Below are 21,119 nucleotides of genomic sequence, written 5' to 3'. Positions count from 1 at the left end.
ATTCACAGCTGTAAACAGAACGTGAGAAAGCCCCATGTGGTTATCCCCACGACACGCACACACATACAAATTGTTTGCTGTGATATGACAACAGGCGGCTGCATGGATCCTGTGTCGACTTCCTCTCTCACTGCTTCATGCACACACGTACACACACATACACAAACCCACCGGGACCAGCTGGTTTTTATTGTTTTTTTGGTGGGAGGGGGGTTTATTTGTGCCCTTTCCCCCATTTCACCATGTCCAGCCTTTTGACAACACTGATGTAGATGATGAAGTGCTCTTGATCTGTGGGTTTCTGTTCTCTGCACCACAGTCCCTTTGGTGATACAAAATTATACCACTTCCCATGATTGACATTCCTCTTCCCTGTACCGTCCTGTTCCTACACCACTTCACCCCATTTTTAGCCAAGAAGATATTTGTTGTGAATGTTGGGCTAAGGCATTTTGGGCATTTGACAGAAGATAGTTTGAGTTGGTATGGCAGACAGTGGCTTAGTTACCCAGTATTAACAGAGAAACATGTGCATTCATTAGGATTTTTAAAAGGTTTCTGGCCACCTGGCAGATTTAAATGTGATACTTCCTCTTTTTTTGCTCTGTTCTTGGACTCCTGTGGGGAAATATCTGCATCCTCTGCTGCTTAACGTTCACCAGCTCATTTCTAACTGAGTCTGCCTGCTGTTTGGTGCTCAGAAAGTACTGGAGATGAAACTTAGTGTAAATCACAATAGAGATGAATGCAGGTGCTCATTCTGGTGATAATTCTCCTGTAATGTATCAGTGAAAGCTGTTCCAAGGAAGTCCCAAATGTTGCTTTGTCGCTGGCATATTGTTATACTAAACAAAGGAGCTCAGTAGGAGCTGCTTTAGCTCACCTGGTTGAGCTGCTGCCACTGCAGGTGCCTGGGTTTGAGTCTGCTCCAATCCTTTCCTGTGTGTTGTCCCCCTACCGTGTTTCCCTACTTTCCTATCCAACAAAGGCTAAATGTCAGAAAATAAATATTAAAAAAAAAAAAACAATCTGATGATTAGGGCCACAGTTAGCAGTGGGTTTACCACATGGTTTTGTTTATTCCAAAGAGAAAGTCCCTCTTCTGGTTTGCTTTTGGTTTTTTAGTAGTTTTGTAGGTCACATAGAAATTAGAAACACATTACATATCCATTGGGAGCCTTATAGTTATGAAACCAGATTTGAGGAGCACACTTGCATGTGTGCTTGTGTTGATCTTTTTTTTTGTTTTATACAGTTGCTTAACTATGAGATTTCGGGGTTTTGAACACATTAGTGTTTAGTCTTGTTTAAATACCTCCAAAGCAGGGACCATATGTCTAAGCCCAGCCAACATGAAGGTTAACTCCTATTGTCGTCCTGTGACAGGGATATTGCTATCAGTGTATATGTTGGTTTAGATGTGAAACATTATTTCTGCACAATGATGCTGAAAAAACATGCTTAGGGTAACATTAGAACCAGTGTCATTGCATAGTCTGTCCAGCAGAGCGTGCTCCAACTTTCAATGGCTGGATTCTTTTCCGTGCTTTCCAAAAAACTTTAAGAAACTCTCACTGATTTATTTACCAAATGTTTCTAAGAAAAAAAAAATATTGCCTTATATATTTATATTGGGATCTTTTTGCACCCTAAACTTGCACTGGTCTCTAAAATCCAGCATTGCTCGGGTTCTGCTTCAGGCCCGAGTTCTGATATATATTTTCTTCATTGCTCTGACTCCAGTATAATCACCTGTAATCACAGCTGTAAGTTCACTTATAAGTTAAATATAAAAATTTACATTTTTTAACCATCATTTTAGTATTTTCTCTGTATCTGTATCTGTATCAGGCTTAACTGTTGTTCTTATTGTTTTCTTTTACTTATTAATGCTCTTTTTCTTTTCACCCTGTCCCGCCTCCTGACTTCAGGAGATCATGGACCGTATCTATAAGAACGTGATGACCAAGGTTGAGGAGATGAACTGTGTTCAGCGAACGCTTTTCATTCTGGCATACAACTACAAACTGGAGCAGCTCGCCAAAGGATACAGCACACCACTGTGTGACAGGTATGGAGACAAGATGTTACTGTTGCATTTGCAGCTTGGACTCGCAAGAAATATTTAAAAGTCAGAATTTCTTTCCTCCTTTGTTCATCCAGACTGGTGTTCAGGAAAGTCCGCTCTCTGCTAGGAGGACGGACACGGGTGTTGCTTTCAGGTGGAGCGCCACTCTCAGCAGCCACGCAGCGTTTCATGAATGTGTGTTTCTGCTGCCCTGTGGGTCAAGGATACGGCCTGACGGAGACCTGCGGAGCTGGAACCATTAGCGAGCGTGAGCATGAATGGAAATCTTATAGTAGGCATGCAGTTAGCATGCAAGCAGTATATGTAAAATTTCAAACCACTCACAAATTAGGAAAACGAAAACATTTTATGTCATTAATTTTTACCCCTCAGCCCTAAAAGGCTGATGACATATTGTCATCACCCCACCGAGTGAGCGGACGGGGTGGACACCCAAGTTGGTGAATATGAAAATTAATCAATCGAGAGCGAGACGCTGTAATTTTTCAAACTTATATAAAAGGTGCAACTGTTAAAAATCTCAGATGAGTTCAAATCTCTGTGACCTTAACCCATGTCAAGGTCAGAGGTCAAGTTTTCTGAAAATTACCAAGGATTTTCAAATTCATACCACAGGTGTAGCTACTCGGAGTCTGAGTGTTAGCACTGCCGGCCATCAGTATTTTTAATGTGAGCTGAACTCATTCAGAGTAAAATCCCTGTATCCTGTTTGGCAACAATCAGTCAGTAGATCACACTTTACATCTGTCCTGTGCAAATGAAAAAAATACACTCACTTGTCAAGTTTATTAGCTTCAACCAGTTTAACTAATTCAGTCCAGTACAGTCCTGTTTTTTAAAACTGTTTTACACATGCTTTGATTTAGCTGTATGATCACCGATTGCATCGGTATCATTGTGACACACTCACAGTGGTTTCTATCATTCTGCTGACCCTATTTTTATAAACGAGGCTAGACTAAACAAGGGAAATGCCTCACTACAATGGTACTAGACTGTAGTAGCTACTGCTAAGTGTACCTAAAAATTTCAGCATAGCTAAAGCTACAAACCTCCTTTAGTGATCATAGAAGCAGAAATAATTTTAAGGTCACATTTTACCATCGTGCTTTATGGATACCGAAATGGGCAGGTAACCCTGTAAATCTGCAGGCATTTAATAAAGTCACAGACAGGACCGCCGCTTCATAAACAGCTGGAAGCAACACTCCAAACCACTGTTATGTTATGCTTAGTCTGTGTGCAGTGGAAGAAAGACAAACAGAAGGACAGACACTGTTTATGTAAAGTATTACAATTTATTACTGATTTTATCATGATATGTAAGAATAAAAATGGGATGTTGCCAATATTTTAGACATCCTTGGAATTTCACAAATCACATTTTCTCAGGCAAAATTGCTAGCTTGTTGTGTTTATTTGTTTATTTAACAGGGACATTCCATATTACTGGATATCAATGTGAATATATAAGATGTAAACATGCTGGGTTTTAGTAAAGCTGCTAATTTACATCTGTAGAGCCCAGGCACGTAACATAAAAATATACCTACTACCAGTTTTTCCTCAGTTTTCCCATATTTTTCCATTCAAGTCCTGGCACCCTGCTATTTTGTGGTTTTTCCCCATGAAATTCCCGTCAACTTTGACAGCCTGAAAGCAGAGATAAAAACAGGGGGAGAACACAAAGAGGGAAAGAGGCCTTATAGCCAGGATGGGAAAATGGATGAGAGGAAAATAATTAGTAGATATACAGTGCGTGGGTTGCAGTAAACAAAAAATGGGAGTATATTATCTGTTTTCAGCAGACAGAGTGGTGTGGAAAAATCAACATTAGCAATAAGTCACGCTACACTGAGACCCTATCAGGTTAAAAAAAAGGAAAAAGAAAAAGCAATGAATGTGAAATTTTATGAGTTTTGTAAAAGAAAACAAAAGAGACACAAGTGAGAGTCTCCATTCCCTCATAAACATGAAGACCAAGAATGTTTCACATAACTAGAGTGCCAATGTCTGTCCCAATAATCAGATATGAATTAATCTATCTGTTCCACTGCCAAAGCGTTTGCGAAATGTAAGAAACCCTATCAGCCTTTCCCAGGCAGCCCAGACCAACAGACCCATCAAATCCACTGTGGTCATCTGAGTCAGGAAAACACTGAGTTGCGAATGCTCCTTAGGGATGGGGTTTCCATGGCGAGAGAGCAAGTCAGGTCGTGTTGCTATGGCAATAAATGTTGTGCCTTGATGCTAGTGTGCTTCCTGATATGTGCGTGTGTCTATGTGTGTTGTCTGTTCTAGTGTGGGATTACAGCACTGGGAGAGTGGGAGGACCGCTGGTGTGCTGTGAGATCAAGCTTAAAGACTGGGTGGAGGGTGAGTGAGACTGGGAGAGGCACTACGCACATACACACGCAGATTTTATGATGATATAAACACGGTCATTTGGATTAATATTCAAAAAAACATTAGTCTGCATGTTTTGTTTCTTTATGTGTCATCTTTTACACACATACACACTTGATCCAACACTTTCTTTCACATTTCCCTGCCTGGTGGCACTTTGAGCATTGCTCTGTAACCTTGTAAGGACAGCACTGCTCTCTCCACTTTTTACGCAAGGAATCATAACTCACTTTCATTGCACTCTGTTGAAGTTTTGATACTTATCGAGTTGAGTTTACTGCTTGCAGAGTAAAAATAGAATTTTAAGTAAACATACCATCTGATTTTTGGGGGGGGTTTGTTTCTCAGCAGTGTTATGATGTAGCAGATTCAGTCCAATAAAAGTTTTTTCATTTCTAATCCACTAATGCTTTTAGGTGGGTACCGTAGCACTGACAAGCCTCATCCCAGGGGAGAGATTCTCATTGGTGGGCCCAACGTAACCATGGGATACTACAAGAAGGATGCGAAAAACCAAGAGGACTTCTTTGTAGACGAGAACGGCCAGCGTTGGTTCTGTACAGGCGACATTGGAGAGTTTCAGGAAGACGGCTGTCTCAAGATCATTGGTGAGGAGGCATGAGGAGGTGTGTGTGTGGGTGGAGTGAGTAGACCGAGAAGGTCTTATCCTGGTTTTTAACGCCACTAAGTCTGAAAGCTCACATTCTCAAAGTTGTGCCTCTCATGCTTGGTCTTGTCCCAGACAACCTTTCATCTCCACTTGCCATTTATCAGTGTGTCTGGAAAGCTTTTAACAAATCAGGCTTTACTTCATATCCTAGGATGATTTCACGTTTCTGTTTACTTCAGTGAGCCAGTCCCAGCCCCTAACTTTCCTCTTTTATCAAGATGATTTTGTTCAGATGCGCACAGCTGAGTAGAAAATGCATCCTTCTATCTCACTTCCTCCTTTCTTTTTAAGATGTATCCACACGTATGCATGGACAAACACACTTTTTACCGGCTGCTCCCTTTGCTGTTTCCAGATCGTAAGAAAGACTTGGTGAAGCTGCAGGCAGGAGAGTACGTTTCCCTGGGAAAGGTGGAGGCCATGCTGAAGAACTGCCCTCTGATCGATAATATCTGTGCCTATGCCAACAGGTGTGTGAGGAGTGGGGCAGAAATATACATAAGAGTAGTTTACAGATCCACTGAAACCTTTATTGTCTCTGTGGATCCTGTTCTTTTAGATCGTCGTATTGGTTTGACTTTTAATTATAAAACAGACCTCTCGCATTAGCTTCTTTTCCATAATCTATAATTGTAAACATACCACGGCAGACCCAATGACGTTTTCATGCTTTTTAGCATTAACTTTTTATTAACTCACACAGTTGCTGTTTACACACTGCTTGGCTGAAGCTTTGCAGCTTCACTAACAACACTAACAACAACAGCAACACCTAACAGGACCCAGTACGAACTCTTTGTACCAGCAAGGTGTGATTGCGGATGCCGCTCAGGTGTGTCTGCCTCCCCTGCAGTGGCAGCGCAGACCACGCCCCACCACATACCTACATCACCCGACTGAGGCCAGGGAGCCATCTGGCTGAACCTACTGCCCCCACACAAGCGCGAGAGGGAATCAGCCCGGACAGGGAGGTGTGAGTTCAGGTGGCCACCCGTGTATCCAGTGGGACTGGTGACGAGATGGGCCCAGAGGTGCGTGTCCAGCAGTGGCCTCGGAGCTGGTCTGGGGGCCACCCATGTGGTCAGTGGCGGCACCGCAGCAGGCTTGGATGTGAGCCAAGGCTCACAGACGGCTGGACAGGCGGCCAGCACGCAGGACCGCACAGTACGAGGCTGGTCCAGACAGCACACCGACCTCGGGCTGGGCATGTCCCTTGCGCACAACGAACTCCGGCACCGGCTGGGCAGGACCCTCAAGTGCTGTGACCTCCGACCCCTTGTCCTCCACCTACGGCTGCCCCGGTCAAGGACACGATGGTCACTCTGCCGCCCTCCTCTGGGGAGCCGGAATGGGTGCAGGCCCCTGCTGGGCACCAGACGCTTCCACCCGAGGAGTGGGGATGGGTGCAGTGGCAGGCTGCGTCCTGGCTGGTTGCACCCTGGGGGCCAGCACAGATGCCGGAACAGTCTGGACCTCAGCAGCTGTCACGCCGCCGGGGAATGCCGGGGGAATGGCGGCGGTGTCGGCCAGGAGCGGATCAGAGCTGCCAGATTCTCAATTCTCAATCCTCTGCATCTGGTGCTCAATACCGTCCTGGAGTTCTCCCTGCTGGTGGCGTGACACTCTGGCCTGCTCCTGCTGTGTGGCCGCCAGTTTGGCCACCATTTCAGCCCAGTCCTGAGTCTGCCGTGCCCCCATGCTGGGTTTTGGCACCACTGTAAACAAACCACGGCAGACCCGGCAACATGTTCATGAACATGCCTTTCACCATCTTTTTGTTAACTCCAGTTGCTGCTATAAACACACTCAGTCAGCTGCAGCTTTCCAGCTCAGAGCCCGACTCACATCATCAACAACAACCACTCTCAGGACCCTCTGGCACAGATACAGATGAGGACAGAATTATTAGTCCCCCTATGAAAATTTCTGTTTTTTTAAAAAAGTATTTTCCAAGTTCTAGTAAGCAGAACTAGGAATTTCTTATGCAGCTTTTTCAAACATCCTGGTTTTATTTTGTGTACTTAGAAACAAATTTTTTTTACAAAAATTACCAAGGTCAAAATTATTGATGCTAATAGTTAATTATGTGTTCTTTATGCTGTATAATAGCCTGCAGTCTTTTGTTGTAGTTTTCAGTAAGTCTCAAACTCGTCTCCTGAAATATCCCAACCAATTCTTCTTTGGGGAATCTCTCAAGCCCCTCCAGATTTGTACGCCTCTCCCTTCTTTCTCTAAATATAAGCAGCATCTCTGTGGCCAAAGAGCTCTACTTTCACTTCATCTGACCAAAGGACCTGCTTCCGTATCCTGAATCTTTCTCCAGGTTTCCTTAGCATATTTCAGTCTGTCTTTCTGCAAAGTTTTTTTTCTTGAGCAACAACATTTTTTCTTAGTCTAAACTGATTTCTTGTGTTTTTGGCCTGATAACTGCTCAAACCCTCTCAGTTTTAAGTTGATTTGCTTTGAGCATTAAAAGTTTAAGCACATCATTGCACAGCACTGGTTTGTTCTGTTGTTCAATAAAAAGGGGTCAGGGCACTAATAATAATATTTATCGATCTATCGATACTAATTTAATAATGAATCGGTCATCTTTTTTTTTCTTAAATGAGTCTGTTGTTGTGTGCAAATAGAAATATGTTATAAAGAAAACTGTTATGTTAAGAAATATTACGTTAAAAATCTTTTGCTCTGTTAAAAAAAAAACACACACAAAATTCTGACAAAAACTTTAAATGTTATTGGTGGGTAATAATTTTGTCCTCATCTGTATGAATGTTACTCTGACATATCAACCCACCTTAACAAACTGGGGCTGTCAAAGCAAACCCTTCATGCCAAAGGCACTCCCCAATGACAGCAGTCTCACCCAGCAAGATGCAATTTGCTCAGGAATGGCTTGAGGGAACACAAAAAATAGCCAAAGTTGTTACCACGTCTCAGTCTTATTCATTAACAGCAGATGTGCCAAAAAATCCATTCTGCGGAAGCTGCAGTCCACAGGACACCCACAGGCCCACATCTGTGGCCGAAAGGCTCTAAAATGGTTGTAAGGTATAAGTGTGAGCATGACTGTCTGTGTTAGCTATGTGATGGACAAATAACTAGCAAATAACAAGCAGAAGAAGATGAATGTTTATTCATCGTTTATTAAAGTTTTGGCTGTCTGGCGATCTGCAGTGCAATATTTTTCTGATTAAGCTCCATGTATCTACCCCGCAAGATATAACCAACAGGCAGAGTTGACATCTCTATAGTGAATTAAGCTCAGCTAACAACAAAGGGCTCTGATCTGTTTTTCATTATTCGGTAGGAGTGAAAACCGTCATTTTGTGCCCTAAAAGTGGCAGGCCCTCCTGCTCTGTGTGTTTCCACAGATTCATGAAAACATTTTGTTTTTCTGATTCAGAACCTGGATCTGTTTCTGCAGCCTGAAATATTTATTCAGTTCTGGGTCACAGTGCAGCTGTTTGTCAAGAGATTTGGAGCGTGCAATCTGTTCACACTCTCTCAAGCATGTAGTTTTTCCATCTCCTTACAAGGCTAAATATGCCACTCACTGACGAAAAGATTGCAAAGATTGCTCACTCTGGTGCTCCATCACCTTATTCGGCCCAGCGTCCACATCCTGAAGACCAGTTTAAGCTAATAACTGTTCTGTTTTTCTTTCTCTTTGACTCGTCTTCCTGCTCTGCAGTGACGAGACGTACGTGATTGGCTTTGTGGTGCCCAATCAGAAGCAGCTGTTGGCTCTGGTTGACCAGTACGGTATCCGAGGGTCATGGGAGGAGCTGTGCAACAGCAAAGCCGTGGAGGAGCTCGTCCTCAGGGTCATTACTGAGGCCGCACTGACAGGTGAGAAAGTCAGAGAAGGGGTTAAGCTTCATCTCAGAGCTGCATACACAAACTAGTTTTTACCAAGTTCATGTTTCTTCTTCCTTTGTAGCCCAGCTAGAACGCTTTGAGATCCCCCGCAAGATCCGGCTGAGCCCAGAACCGTGGACACCCGAGACAGGATTAGTGACTGATGCGTTCAAGCTCAAACGCAAGGAGCTGAAAACACATTACCAGGATGACATAGAGAGAATGTACGGTGGAAAATGACAGCCAGGACCAGCACAGACCCGAGACCAGAACAATACTTAACTCTGAAACACTCCCACACCCCCAACCCCCATTCCTTTAGTCTGCAGTGAAAGAGCCACAGCAACATAAATCTGTGCGAAATCTTGTTGTTTCAAGGATCTCACAGAAACACAGATAAACCAGTTTTACAGAGGAAGCAGATTTTACTTGAATTTGTTGCAAAAGACGGGCTGAGAAGGTCTTTGTAAGAAAACATCCCTTGTGCCCTTTTTTTCCATCCAGGTGTGTGACCCTATTCCAGAGGTCTTTATTGTTCCAGATGTGAGTTATGAAACAGAGCATGCGTAAGCTGGTGTTGTCTGTTGAACTCTTGTCTGAGTTGCCACAGTAGAAGCTCAGGTCGCTTGTAGCCTCGGTGCTTTTTGCTCACCTGTGTCGCACTATGTGGCGAAATCAGTTCATTTTGATCTTCTTCTAAAAGTTTAACTTCAAATTTCTAATTTCCTGCAGGTCAGGAGACGGTTAATTTTCTTTTCTTGTCTTTAACTTGTTTGGTGTTCTGTCAGTGGTTTATTTTGCCTCCCTCCCACAGTCAGACTGCGACTCCCACGCTCGTGGGGCGTCTCTCCCATCAGCACATTGTGAAACTAAAAGCACAAAGTCATTTGAGGGCAATGAAAGCAGGTTGGTAATCAAAGATAAATCCTTTTATGTGATCTGATGATTTTTATCTTTTAACAATGATTCTAGTTTCGGAAAATTACCAAATTGTGACTAATAGGCCTTTTAAACACTGAAGAAAAAGAAACAAAAGTGCATGTTTAGACATTCCCTACAGCAATACAGTACACTTTTCAGTGGGTACGCCTTATATTACAGATGAAATGACTGTGTAATCATTGTAGTATTGATAAATCATAATGCAATATGAAAGTAGATTGCATCTGCTCGAGTAAGGCAGTTGATTACAGACAGGATCTAAATAAAACTTTATCAGTGTGTGTGTGTGTGTGTGTGTGTCTGGGCTGGAGAACAAGCACATTTATAGAAGTGTGACTTTGTCTGCCTTGCAGTCATTCTCTTTAAAGTTGTGTCATACGTGTTGTCTTTTGCGTGAGAATGGCCAAGTGTGTAGCTTCACATACACGACCCTCACAGCCTTTTGCCTTTTTTGTCAATCTTGGCTGATCGGGTGTTCCTCCTTATTCACACACATCCGTCACTGAAGCAAATGTGTAGGCTGTGTTTAAACTGAAGTTACATTATCAAAAACCAGGTTTGTAACTCACTGCACTCCTTTGCTGCAGTGAGAACCTGCCTTGGAGCATGTCACGATTCGATGAATGCATCAGATACACGTGAGCTAATCTGATGATGCGATGACTCTGTTGTCCAAACACAATATTTCACTTTATGGAAACAGAAGGGATATTGTAGAGCTGTTTTAGGTTATTTTCTATTCTACTCTTAGAATATTTGCCTTGTATAATTTTGGGCAACACCTCTTCATGTTTTAATTCACATGTTTTCAGTCCCATTGCCACAGTTGGATAAAATCAAGCACCTAGCCATGCAGACTGCTTTTACAAGCATCTGTGGGAAAATGGGCCATTCTGAAGAGTTCACTGGAGTCCAGCCGAGATATTCCAGAATCAGCTGTAAGTGGTATTACTACAGAGTGGAAGCATTTGGAACCTAAGCCTTCTGTGGCATTAACATCAGCACAAAAACTGTGAGCTTCATGGTGTGTATGTGGTCCTCTACTTTGCCTATACATCATTTGAATATCTTTGTTAAAGTAGTCCCTTAGGTTCCAGTCTCCTCTTTCATTCCCTCAGTTTATATTTTACACAAGAACAGTACCAACATTTAGCGAGAGCCTTTGGATCCAGCATTTAAAATCTTAAAAGATTATGGCTACCTTTTCCCTAAAGTGAAATGTTGCTGTGTTTAATTTTGTTTTTGTGTGTGTTGCAGCTCAGGGAACTAGACCTTGAGAAGCCTGCTAAATAATCAACCTGTCAGGTGCAATTTAAAGTGTGTGCTAGAACGGGAACTAGTTGAGGCATCGTGTTTTCCCACCTTTGTTCCAAAATCATGTTTGAGAATTAGACCAAACCTTTTATGTAGGGCTTTATTGTCTGTTGTTGTCTTTCTATACAGAGGTTGCAAGTGTAAGAATACGTCATTTTTATTATTCTATAACAAAGTCTTCCGTGATTGCATTTGGTGAAAAGGGCACACGGGGCAGTGAGCCACACTACCTCCTGCATGTGCTGTACGCCCACCTACATGAATATTTGTGATTCAGTGGTTTGCCAGTTTGAACACTGTAACACATCGCCCAGCCCAGTGATGAAAATTATTTATTCATAATTTGCCTTCTCCAATGAAGTAAATAAAGATTGCTTTTGGTCTCCTTGTAAGTGCGTTTTATTTCCGCTGTGGTCACCAAGTCTGACTAATTAAATTGAAAGTATTAAGCACTATCATTCTTTTGTAATGAGCACATTAGCCTTACTGGGTGTGGGGGTGATGCCTGTGTCACCAGACAACAGAGAAATGATGACATTTATTTGTGCCTGAACGTCAGCTACAGAGTGAAATCAGCCTCCACTGATTCAATAATGCTAATGGCTAATTGGAACTAAATTCAATTCAATCATTAATGCTCAGCAGTCATTGGAGTTTTGAGGAGTCAGTTTGGAGTGTTTGCAAACTGATCCTTGGCTGTGTCTGGTGAAATGTCCTTTGGATGCCACGTTTTTAAAACAAATGGAGGCACCCTTGAAATGAAATGACACAAACAGTCAGCAGGTCAGTCACATCACATGGAAGATGAAACTGCAAGGTGACCTTCATGATCTTTAACATCTATGTTAGCTTTGCTTTCTGGAGGGTCAGCCCTTTTATCTGAGCCCTATTTATTTGTGTTACTTTGAACATAGTAGTAGTAAAAAAAAAAAAAAAGGTCTTGAGCTTAAGTTCTCCAGCTTTCTGAGGGCCTTTCAAATTTTTTCGTTGGGCATTGGCTGCTTTTCACTCATTTTCAGTCCAGTCCTTGTACCTTGCACCAGTAAGGTAATTTCCAAAGAGCTGTTAGGTAGAAAAAAAATCTGACAAGTCGCTGCATGGTGTGCAGTGTGTCCTTAAAAAGTTTGAGAAAACCGTTAAAGTGTAGGACAAACGAAGTGACATATCTAAAAAAAATTTAAAAAGTATCTGAAAGTTATCTTATCAACAGAAAAAAATCCATCAAATATCTGAAACAGGGCCTGAGAGCACCTGGCTCTTTAGTGTGATAAATCTACACTGAAATCTTCTCAGAAATGATGTCAGTGGAAGAGTGACTCAGTGACTGGCAACGGCTTCAGCATTGGAATGATCCCAAACTGCCAATGCAATAAAAGCATACCCGGTTAGAAAAAGCCCAGAGTGGAACACTATCAGCCTGTACTGGCCTCCTCAGAGCCCGGACCTCAGCATCACTGAAGCAGTGTGGGATCCTCTAGGGATCAAGAGGATCCCACAAGAGCTCTGAATGTCCGTCAAGAAGCCTTGACACTATTCCTGATGATTACTTAAAGAAATTACAGAAAGCCTAAGTTAGTTCACACTGTGTTGAAGAACTAAGGTGTTTTTCAACTGTACCATTGTTCTGTGTTCTACCAGCGGTTGTTATGAAACGGTTAAAATATCTGTAGAACTCAAAACTGTTTTTTGCTCCGTGCCATAATCGTGGTTATTTCTCGTATAAAGTTGCCCATTTGAACATCACGTTCTGTACAGATTAACCAGCCCGTTCTCACTCCCGGGGCGTAGCACGTGTTGGATTAACATGCTTTTAGAGCTGGCCTCAAGTGGCCACTTGAAAAACTGCAATTTTTGGCATTTTAGCAAAACCTTCAATTTTCAACCCCCAAGACTGAAGCTTTTGATGAACTTGGGAATCTCACATGAATCTGCAGCTCTTCCCTGGCTTGTAACAACTCATAATAACCTAATGCTTTTGGCTCTTTTTCATACATGATACATAAAGTAGAGCTATTTCTTTTAAGTGGCTGGTGGAGACCAAAGAAGAGACCAAAGAGCCAGTCAGTATTGGAGTTACACTAACAAAATAATAAGATGCAAAACTCCAAACTAACAGTTCTATTGCTGCATACTGCAATAACTGCTGAAGGTGTAAAAATAGTGCTTTGCTAATACACTGATATTTTATACTTATAAAAACAATAAAAACTGTTACTGCACTTGAGTATTAACTTTTTATATTACATTTCCTTTGTAATACATTTAAGAAAGGGATATTGCACTTTATCTATTTACATATATGTTTAAGGTTACTACTGAATTTTGAAAAGAACATTTGATATCTAAAACAACAGACAGTTGTTTCAGATATCAAATATCAGTGTTGGTCTTCTGAAGTGCATTTACATTTCAACCCTCTATCAGTGGCTAAAATGATTTTTCTTCTCAGCCTCTCTGATTATCTCATTTTAAACCAGGTCCAACAGGTGGAAATTATGCTAGAACAACAATAGAAGAACAGAACAGAGTCTGCAGCAGAACTTTGTTCCATGAGGTGAACCACTAGATTAAAATCAGTTAGCGGCTCCTTTAACAGCTAGGACACTAAAATACTTCTGATTGTAAGACTGTCATATTGCTAACAGCACTGATACACTTTTATTTGGGACGGATTTTGTGATTATTTTATTGTTACATGGATACTTCTGCTGGAGATTCAAAAGACCACCATCAGACTATAGAGTTCTCAGAATATTTGTCAGCAAAGATATGTTGGAAATGAAGTCCCTACATTATTCAAACACATCTTTAAGATTTTATCCATAGACTTCAGGCTCATTTGCAAGGAAACGTAAAACTGTTTTTGCCTCAGAATGGTCCAGAAGATTGATGGAAAAATAGAGTGGTCCGATAAGATATGGACTTTGACAGCAGAGAGTGTGAGCAGTGACTCCAGTATTAATTCACTTTTCATCAGCTGCTTCTAAACAGTTGCAGTCTTAAAGTATTTTTTCCATTACGCCCTCCCAGGGGCCACTTTCTCCTGGACTCTGGAGATGTGATGTAATTCTTCATAAGATCTAAAGTACTCATGAGCATGTGGTAGTTTCATAACAATCCTCCAGAGGTGTGAAGAATATTCAGAGATGTACTTTACTTCAATTTTTTTTTTTTAAACACAAGATTCTCCCTCAAGGGTTCCATATACAGAGGGCTCATCTTACAATCAGTCCCCGTCATGTGACTCACGATGACGCTCCAGGGAAAGGGTATAAATAACTTCTAACTTTTAGTAGTTCTGCCAAACTCCAGAAGAGCTGCAAGAAGACACAAGTGGTAAAAAGGCCCACATGAGACACCGCTCTTCAGTTTGGTGAGTTGACAAATCCTGATACTCTTCTTAATGTTTACAGACTGTAGGTTTAGTTTGAGACTAATTCTGTTTTTGACTGCTGGTAACTTTTTCTCAACTTTAGGGAAATGCACAAAAAGCTTAATTAAAATATAGCAAATGAGCAAAATTTTAAAAACAAACAAAAAACCCTCAAAACGATATTTTTAAGCAATGAGTGCATGAATAGAAGAAGAGGGCGTTTTCTAAATCGCCTATAGGTGTGAATGATTATCAGTCTGTCAGTGTTGGCCCTGGGTCAGACTGGCAAGCTGTATCGGTACCTCGCCTCCTGCCCCAGGACACTGGATTTTTTTTAAAAAGGGATAGATAGAATTTCATTAACAGTGACATGTGTTAAACATGGAGATAAACTCGTGAAAATTATTTTAATTATAAAATTTTTAAAACTATTTGGGGGGGGCACTCTGTAGAAACTTTGCCGTGTGCGTAAAACGCGTGTAAAAGGTACAGAAAGTCTTATATTTATGGATGGAAATCTTTTTTTCTTTCTTTTTTTTTAGGTCCCCTACACAAAAGTTGCACTTAAAAATGGAGCACTTGGAAAACTCCACAGCTTCACCAAAACGCCTCGTTCTGGACGCGCAGAGCACCGGAGAAGACAAAAGCGACGGGAACGCGTACCTGTACATACTGATAGTCATGTCTTTCTACGGAGTCTTCCTCTGTGGTATAATGCTGGGCTACTTCCGCTCCAAGAGGAGGGAGAAAAGGAGGGTGAACATATTCACGCGCCTAGTGCACGAGGAGGAGCAGCGGGAGTGGGGTGCACTGCCAAAGAAGCACAGCCTGAGCTGCCCCGCTGCGGCCTCGGGACTGCGCTCGGTGCAGATGTCCCTGCCTTTCTACAACAACCACGGCGGCCACTTTGGGAATCTCCATTATGAGAGCGCGCTGGCGTGCGCGCTGTGCACGGAGCAGAGCAGCATCAGTTCCCTGTGCTCCTCCGCGGACACGCGCCTCACCATAGAAGAGGAGTCCGACAGCGGCACGGCGGAGGGACCGGAGGAGAGCGCGAAGCCAGGAACCGAGAACAGCGGGGATGATTCAGGCTGAACCTCCCCCATTCCAAAAGAGAAGAAACATCACCATGAGAGAAGATCGGGATGTCTTCTGACGTCTTACTATCAGAGGGGCCTTAAACAGCCCAACATCAACTTCCCAAGCCACCATTATTTATGATATAAGTTCCATGAAGGGACTGGGAACTGTCAAAGAAGCCTGAGTGTGAAATGTTTTAGATTTTGCTCTCAGACCACTTAGAGGGTGTCACAGTTATGACTGAGTGCCCAGAGGTAGCATGAAACCACAGACATACACCACGTTAGGCCACATATTTAAATGTATATCTGCTTTTATTTAAAACTACAAGCTGAGATTCAGATGTCATTTTACATGTTATATATTGGAAGAACTGCCAAGTGGTGAATTCTGTTCATGTCAAACTCAGATATCCTCAATAGAAGTAAATCAGAGTATTTACTCATATATTCTATGATTTTACTGTATATTCATGATTATTTTGTTTTGTTTTGGGTTTTTTGCTTCACTCTGTGGTGACGCCTCCCTGCTGGAGCTCCCCACCCTCTCTTCTGACGCCACACTGAGCTCCACTGCACTGGTTTGGGCTGATGACTCACCCTGCTGCAGGGGGATGAGTGGAAGACAGATGACTTTTCTTGTGGGGAAGATATTTTGTCTGAAACTGAACCTGGCCTCTTTCTGGCCCACCCAACCCTAAGTTTTGGGTTTTTTTGTTTTGTTTTTTATATATACCTGGAACCCACTTGAAAAATAGTGTAAACTCTGATGTAATTGTAGCTTTGTACACAATCTTTGAGTTAGGTTTACTTGATGACACCACTGCACTGTACATATGGTTTGCATTTGTCACACTGTAAGGCTTAATTTAAAATTGAATCTTTGTAGTGGTACAGAAAGAATAAATGTTTTTGAACCCAAGACAAGCTTCAGGTCTTTTTTTCTTGCACTGTAATGGTTCACCAATGGAGGGCAGTGTTGTAGTTGTAGCTCCTAACAAATAAGGATGATGGAGATGAAATGAGAAATACTCACTATTTTTAGAAAGCCTTGATTAATATTAGAATAATGCAAAATAGGGCTGATAACAAGTGTATCGTTGCCTCTGAAGCTCATCTCCTTTGCACATATCCTTAGTTAAACTTCCAAAGTCCTGAAAAAAACACAGCAGGGGTTATCACAGTAAACACAATTCTGCTTCTTAGTTTAAACACAGACCATGCCCAAACCTTTACCGTCAGCTAACCAGCAAGCCTTAACCCATTTGTTTCCTTATTTATTGGTAATATTTTTATTGGTGTGGGGGTTTAAGGTCACAGCAGACCACCTGAGGGATCGCAGACAACATCTGTAGACCCATCAGCCTCCATTATCGTGTGGTGATTTGACACGGAGCACTAGCAGACAGCAGCAATGATTCACCAAGGTTTTCCTCTGAAGGGGAAAAGATGTCAAGTTTTCAGTTCGCTCTTATGTGTGTATGTGTCTTTTTTTCCTCCACCGCATCATCAACCCTGTCCACCAGCCTCACACAAGCACACAAACATGGGCTATCAGCAGCACTGCAGGCTCTGAGTCCCACAGCTGCAATGACAACTCATCACAACAACATTAGCACCAACATAGACCACGGGGAATACAAGTAAAGACTTTATGACGTATATGTATTGACACCGTATCAGCCCTGATAGGCCCACAAGGTGTCTGGCAAGGGTCTGGGTCTCTCTTCTTTGTTTATCAGGCATGCTCAATTTAACACCATTGTAAATACATTTCAGTGAACTGAAAGGCAGGAAGTCAGCTACACTAAATATTTGGTTTTATGGATTTATGAGTTTTTATGGTCTTCAGCCTCATCCCGGGAGATTAGACATTTAGTTCTTATCAAGAGAAGTACCCACTCCCCTGAAAGTTCTCATGTGAATCAAAGCAGATCCAATGTGAATGTCAATGTGATCCAAGTTTATTACCAACATAAAAACTGAAGCACTTGACTTCATAAGTATTCAGCACCACGAACACTGTTTAGTGAATGCTTATGCTTAGGACCTAAACATGATATTTAGACTACTGGCACAGAGCCTTGAGCTTTTTGCTTTGACCTTCTTTTATAAAACCCCAACCAGTGAAGCACCCACAGTGTATCCAGTCTCAGCCTCAGAGGTCAGGAATTGTTTCAGATTTATCTTTTGGTAGTGTGGCTTTCTTTTGTTTTGTTTGTTTTAAATTATTTTTTGTCTAGCACAGTAATTGGTATTTAGCCATAGTATCAGCACAAATGAAGCCCATATGGAGGATTAACACTTTTAATGTTTCTTCAACATTGAACAGCTTGATTCTCATAAGAAATTTATGCTTGCTTGAGGATGTAGATATGCGTATAGCTACCTGTATTACTTACTTTATGCCAAACATATAATAACAAACATCAGGGGTTTTTTTTCTTTTAGCATTTTCACTAAGACCAAGTTAGCATGCTAACTTGGTCTTTTAGCATTTTCACTAAGACCAAGTTAGCATGCTAACTTAGCTCAGTATGCTAACTTGGCTCAGCTCAGTTGTTAGCCTCATATTAGCATGATGTTTTAGCATTTATCTCAAAGCACCACTGTGGCTTAGCTCAGCAGCTAGCTTGGCTGTGTATGCAATTTAACTGGACTTAAACAAAGACTCTTTCCCATAGCACACCTAAATTCACTTGTGCTGTCATATGGCTTCAAAAGTCTCGGCAGGCTTATTATTTAAATGACTTGACTTTAGGGTAACTCACCTGGAAAGTGGAACTTTTGGTGCATTGGAATAGTGACATGAAAACATAGGTAAGGGAAAGTCTGGTGTCGGGGGTAATTAGCACAGAACATTGAGGTTTTGCAGACACATGACCACTAACCAGTTGACATTAAGTTGTCCACCATTTTGAAGTGACAATCATAATAACGATGTAATCTCAAGGGAATAAAGCCCCAGTGACACGGACCTACGGAAAATGTATATTCCCCAACCATTCATCCAGCCATCCATTTTCCAGTTACTCTCTGAATCATAATGAAACTAAAAAGTGTCACACAGAAAGGAAATGGAAGAGTGGCCTTGAGAGGCCAAATGCACTGCAACTTAAAAAAACACCAGCAAATCGAAAAACACTACAAAAGAACACAAAACACAGCAGAAGTAGGAAAAGCACCATGAAAGCTAACAAAATACAAAGGAAGTGATTGAGAGCTACAGTAAATGACTAACAGCAAACATATCTACAGTATTATATGAATAATGTGAATACAGCACACATTACCTTCCATCTTTTTTTCCCTCACAACACTGACTAATCCTCCTCTGTAAAAGTGTGGCTCCATCCTTTGCATGTTTTGTTTTCTGCCACTTCCGCAGCTGTTCCGTCTGGTTATTGTCTCACTTCTTCCATTTTTCTGTGTATTTTTGCAGCATTTGCTGGTATTTTGTTAAGTTGCAGTGCGTTTGGTCTCTCAGGGCCACCGCCATTTCCCTTCAACCTTTGAATTAGCAGGCAAGAATTCTCCATTTCCAGTCTTCGTCAAACTTGCTTAAATTGTGCTACCTCTCAGCTTATAGTTATAGCAAGTGCTTGCAGACAAATATGAAAAAAAGAATATCATTAAAAACCACCAACACCAGCAGGTCCAGTTTGGGTTAGTCCAATTTCCGCCATTGAGGCCTAGCAGTAAACAAATGGTTACAGCTGTGTCCACACACTGTAAATCTAAATTTAAGCCTTCTCAGTGTCCAAATGAAGCCATCCAGAACACCTAGATTTTTTTGTACGAGCACCTAAAAATGAGTCTTTGAGATATGACTCTTTAAGCTGTTGTAGTCAGCCACCAGTGCCCATTCCATGCACTAACATTAAAGGGCTCTTTTCTGGTGATCAATTCAAGAAAAAATAAGAATATTATTATAGACATTCCTAGTGGAGGGGTTGCTAGTATGCGTTATTACCATTGTAAGAGTACGAAGGTCATCTTTTCAGAACGCAACGCATTCAAATAAGTTGGAAGTGCTATGAGAAGAAGAGAAAAAGCATGATTGAGGAGCCTTTGTGCACGTCTCTGTTTCTGTGTGTCTTCCTTACCTCCAGACACTCTGACACGGATGCAGACTTGTTGAAGCGTTCGAAATCGCATTTCCGACATAAACACCCACTTGAATTATTGATGTACAGCCAACCCACTGCCACACAGTCGACCGTTCATTTATTATCAACCAGGAAGTCGAAGAGGGTGCATTGCTGTGTCTCTGGGAAACATATCTGCAAACTGCCTTTGTCCTATTTCACAGTCTAAGAACGGCTGTGTGAGTGTGTGAGAGACATAGTGGGGCAGGAAAGCAAGAGAACAAGGGAGTGTAACAAGGGCAAGAATAAGAAGCAGATGTGATGCATGGAGCTTCTCCTGCACTGTGAAGCAGGATGTGTGTCATTAGTGTCCCCCTGTGGGAGTCAATGGTGGAGCTTGCGTCCTGCCTCAGGCCTCTTTCACACACATACACACACACAAACAGACACACACACACACACACCACCATCACTACCAACCACCAACATAGTCTCTCCCCTTTTCCATCCTCGTCCTCCTTTTGTCCTCTCTTCTCTTATCTCATTAAGTGTAACGTGGAGATTTCAGCAGAATGGAGCCTTTCTAATGTGCGTTTATGTAACAGGTCCACTTAAAGGCACATTCAGATTTCCTCTAAATATAATTAGCATTAGTATGTCTGAACAAATGTTTTACATCACCTTACAGGTAGCAGCTAATTTTTTGTGCATCAAGAGGCAATGTATACTAACTAAGCCATAGTTAGTTATTAGCCGCATTAGCCACCCCTGCAACTCTTCTTAGGTCTACAGAGGGAGTAGGCTGGGGTTACTCATAGCACCATTAAGGTGATTTCACGCAGTGCACTGACCAGTGTGCAATGTGACGACTGCCCAGAGAAGGTCCATCCAGTCAGCAGCAGCAGACAGGAACAGCACTGAATTAACTGAACACTACGACACGTTACATTTTGTATCAAGACCACATGAGGAAAAGCCTTTCTTGTAAACAGATTTCATCAAAGTACACACATCAGTTGCATGTTTGTAACCTGCTGTAAGTCTGCAGTGAGTGTAACCTCAGGTTAGATCTGTTATCCATCTGCTGAAGGTCTTGAGATAACGTGGAAATGAGGCAGAAACACAACGCATCCTGGTGGAAATTTTAAAGACACTCAGTTTCGCACTTTGCTCTGCAGCTCCCTCAAATAGCACGTCGAACCCAGCAGTGAGTCCTGTGTGAATGCACCATTATCAACCCAATTTCCACCACAAACAGGAGCTGTTTTTTTTCAGTGAAACACCTCTAAAAATA

The 21,119-nt window shown here is 42.0% G+C and overlaps 2 protein-coding genes across 4 annotated transcripts in view; both read left to right on the top strand.

The window, feature by feature from the left end:
- Positions 1 to 11,674, top strand: part of acsl3a (acyl-CoA synthetase long chain family member 3a) — a 39,177-nt gene extending 27,503 nt beyond the window's left edge. For all 3 annotated transcript variants that reach the window (XM_025898418.1, XM_025898417.1, XM_003456951.4), the window contains exons 9-15: positions 1,932 to 2,071; positions 2,164 to 2,336; positions 4,391 to 4,465; positions 4,912 to 5,103; positions 5,521 to 5,635; positions 8,863 to 9,020; positions 9,112 to 11,674. In XM_025898418.1, coding sequence (XP_025754203.1) covers positions 1,932 to 2,071; positions 2,164 to 2,336; positions 4,391 to 4,465; positions 4,912 to 5,103; positions 5,521 to 5,635; positions 8,863 to 9,020; positions 9,112 to 9,269 — 1,011 coding nt within the window. In that variant the 3' untranslated portion in view covers positions 9,270 to 11,674. The remainder of the gene's footprint in view (positions 1 to 1,931; positions 2,072 to 2,163; positions 2,337 to 4,390; positions 4,466 to 4,911; positions 5,104 to 5,520; positions 5,636 to 8,862; positions 9,021 to 9,111) is intronic.
- Positions 11,675 to 14,542: 2,868 nt separating this feature from the next.
- Positions 14,543 to 16,659, top strand: kcne4 (potassium voltage-gated channel, Isk-related family, member 4). The gene is made up of 2 exons (XM_003456952.4): positions 14,543 to 14,658; positions 15,201 to 16,659. The coding sequence occupies exons 1-2, from the start codon at positions 14,636 to 14,638 to the stop codon at positions 15,751 to 15,753; spliced, it is 576 nt and encodes a 191-aa protein (XP_003457000.1). The 5' UTR covers positions 14,543 to 14,635; the 3' UTR covers positions 15,754 to 16,659.
- Positions 16,660 to 21,119: the final 4,460 nt, after the last annotated feature.

Source organism: Oreochromis niloticus, linkage group LG14 (assembly GCF_001858045.2).
Source record: "Oreochromis niloticus isolate F11D_XX linkage group LG14, O_niloticus_UMD_NMBU, whole genome shotgun sequence".
In the NCBI taxonomy this organism is placed as follows: Eukaryota; Metazoa; Chordata; class Actinopteri; order Cichliformes; family Cichlidae; genus Oreochromis; species Oreochromis niloticus.
The sequence above is the reverse complement of the archived record's forward strand: the minus strand, read 5'-3'. Positions and strand labels throughout refer to the sequence as shown.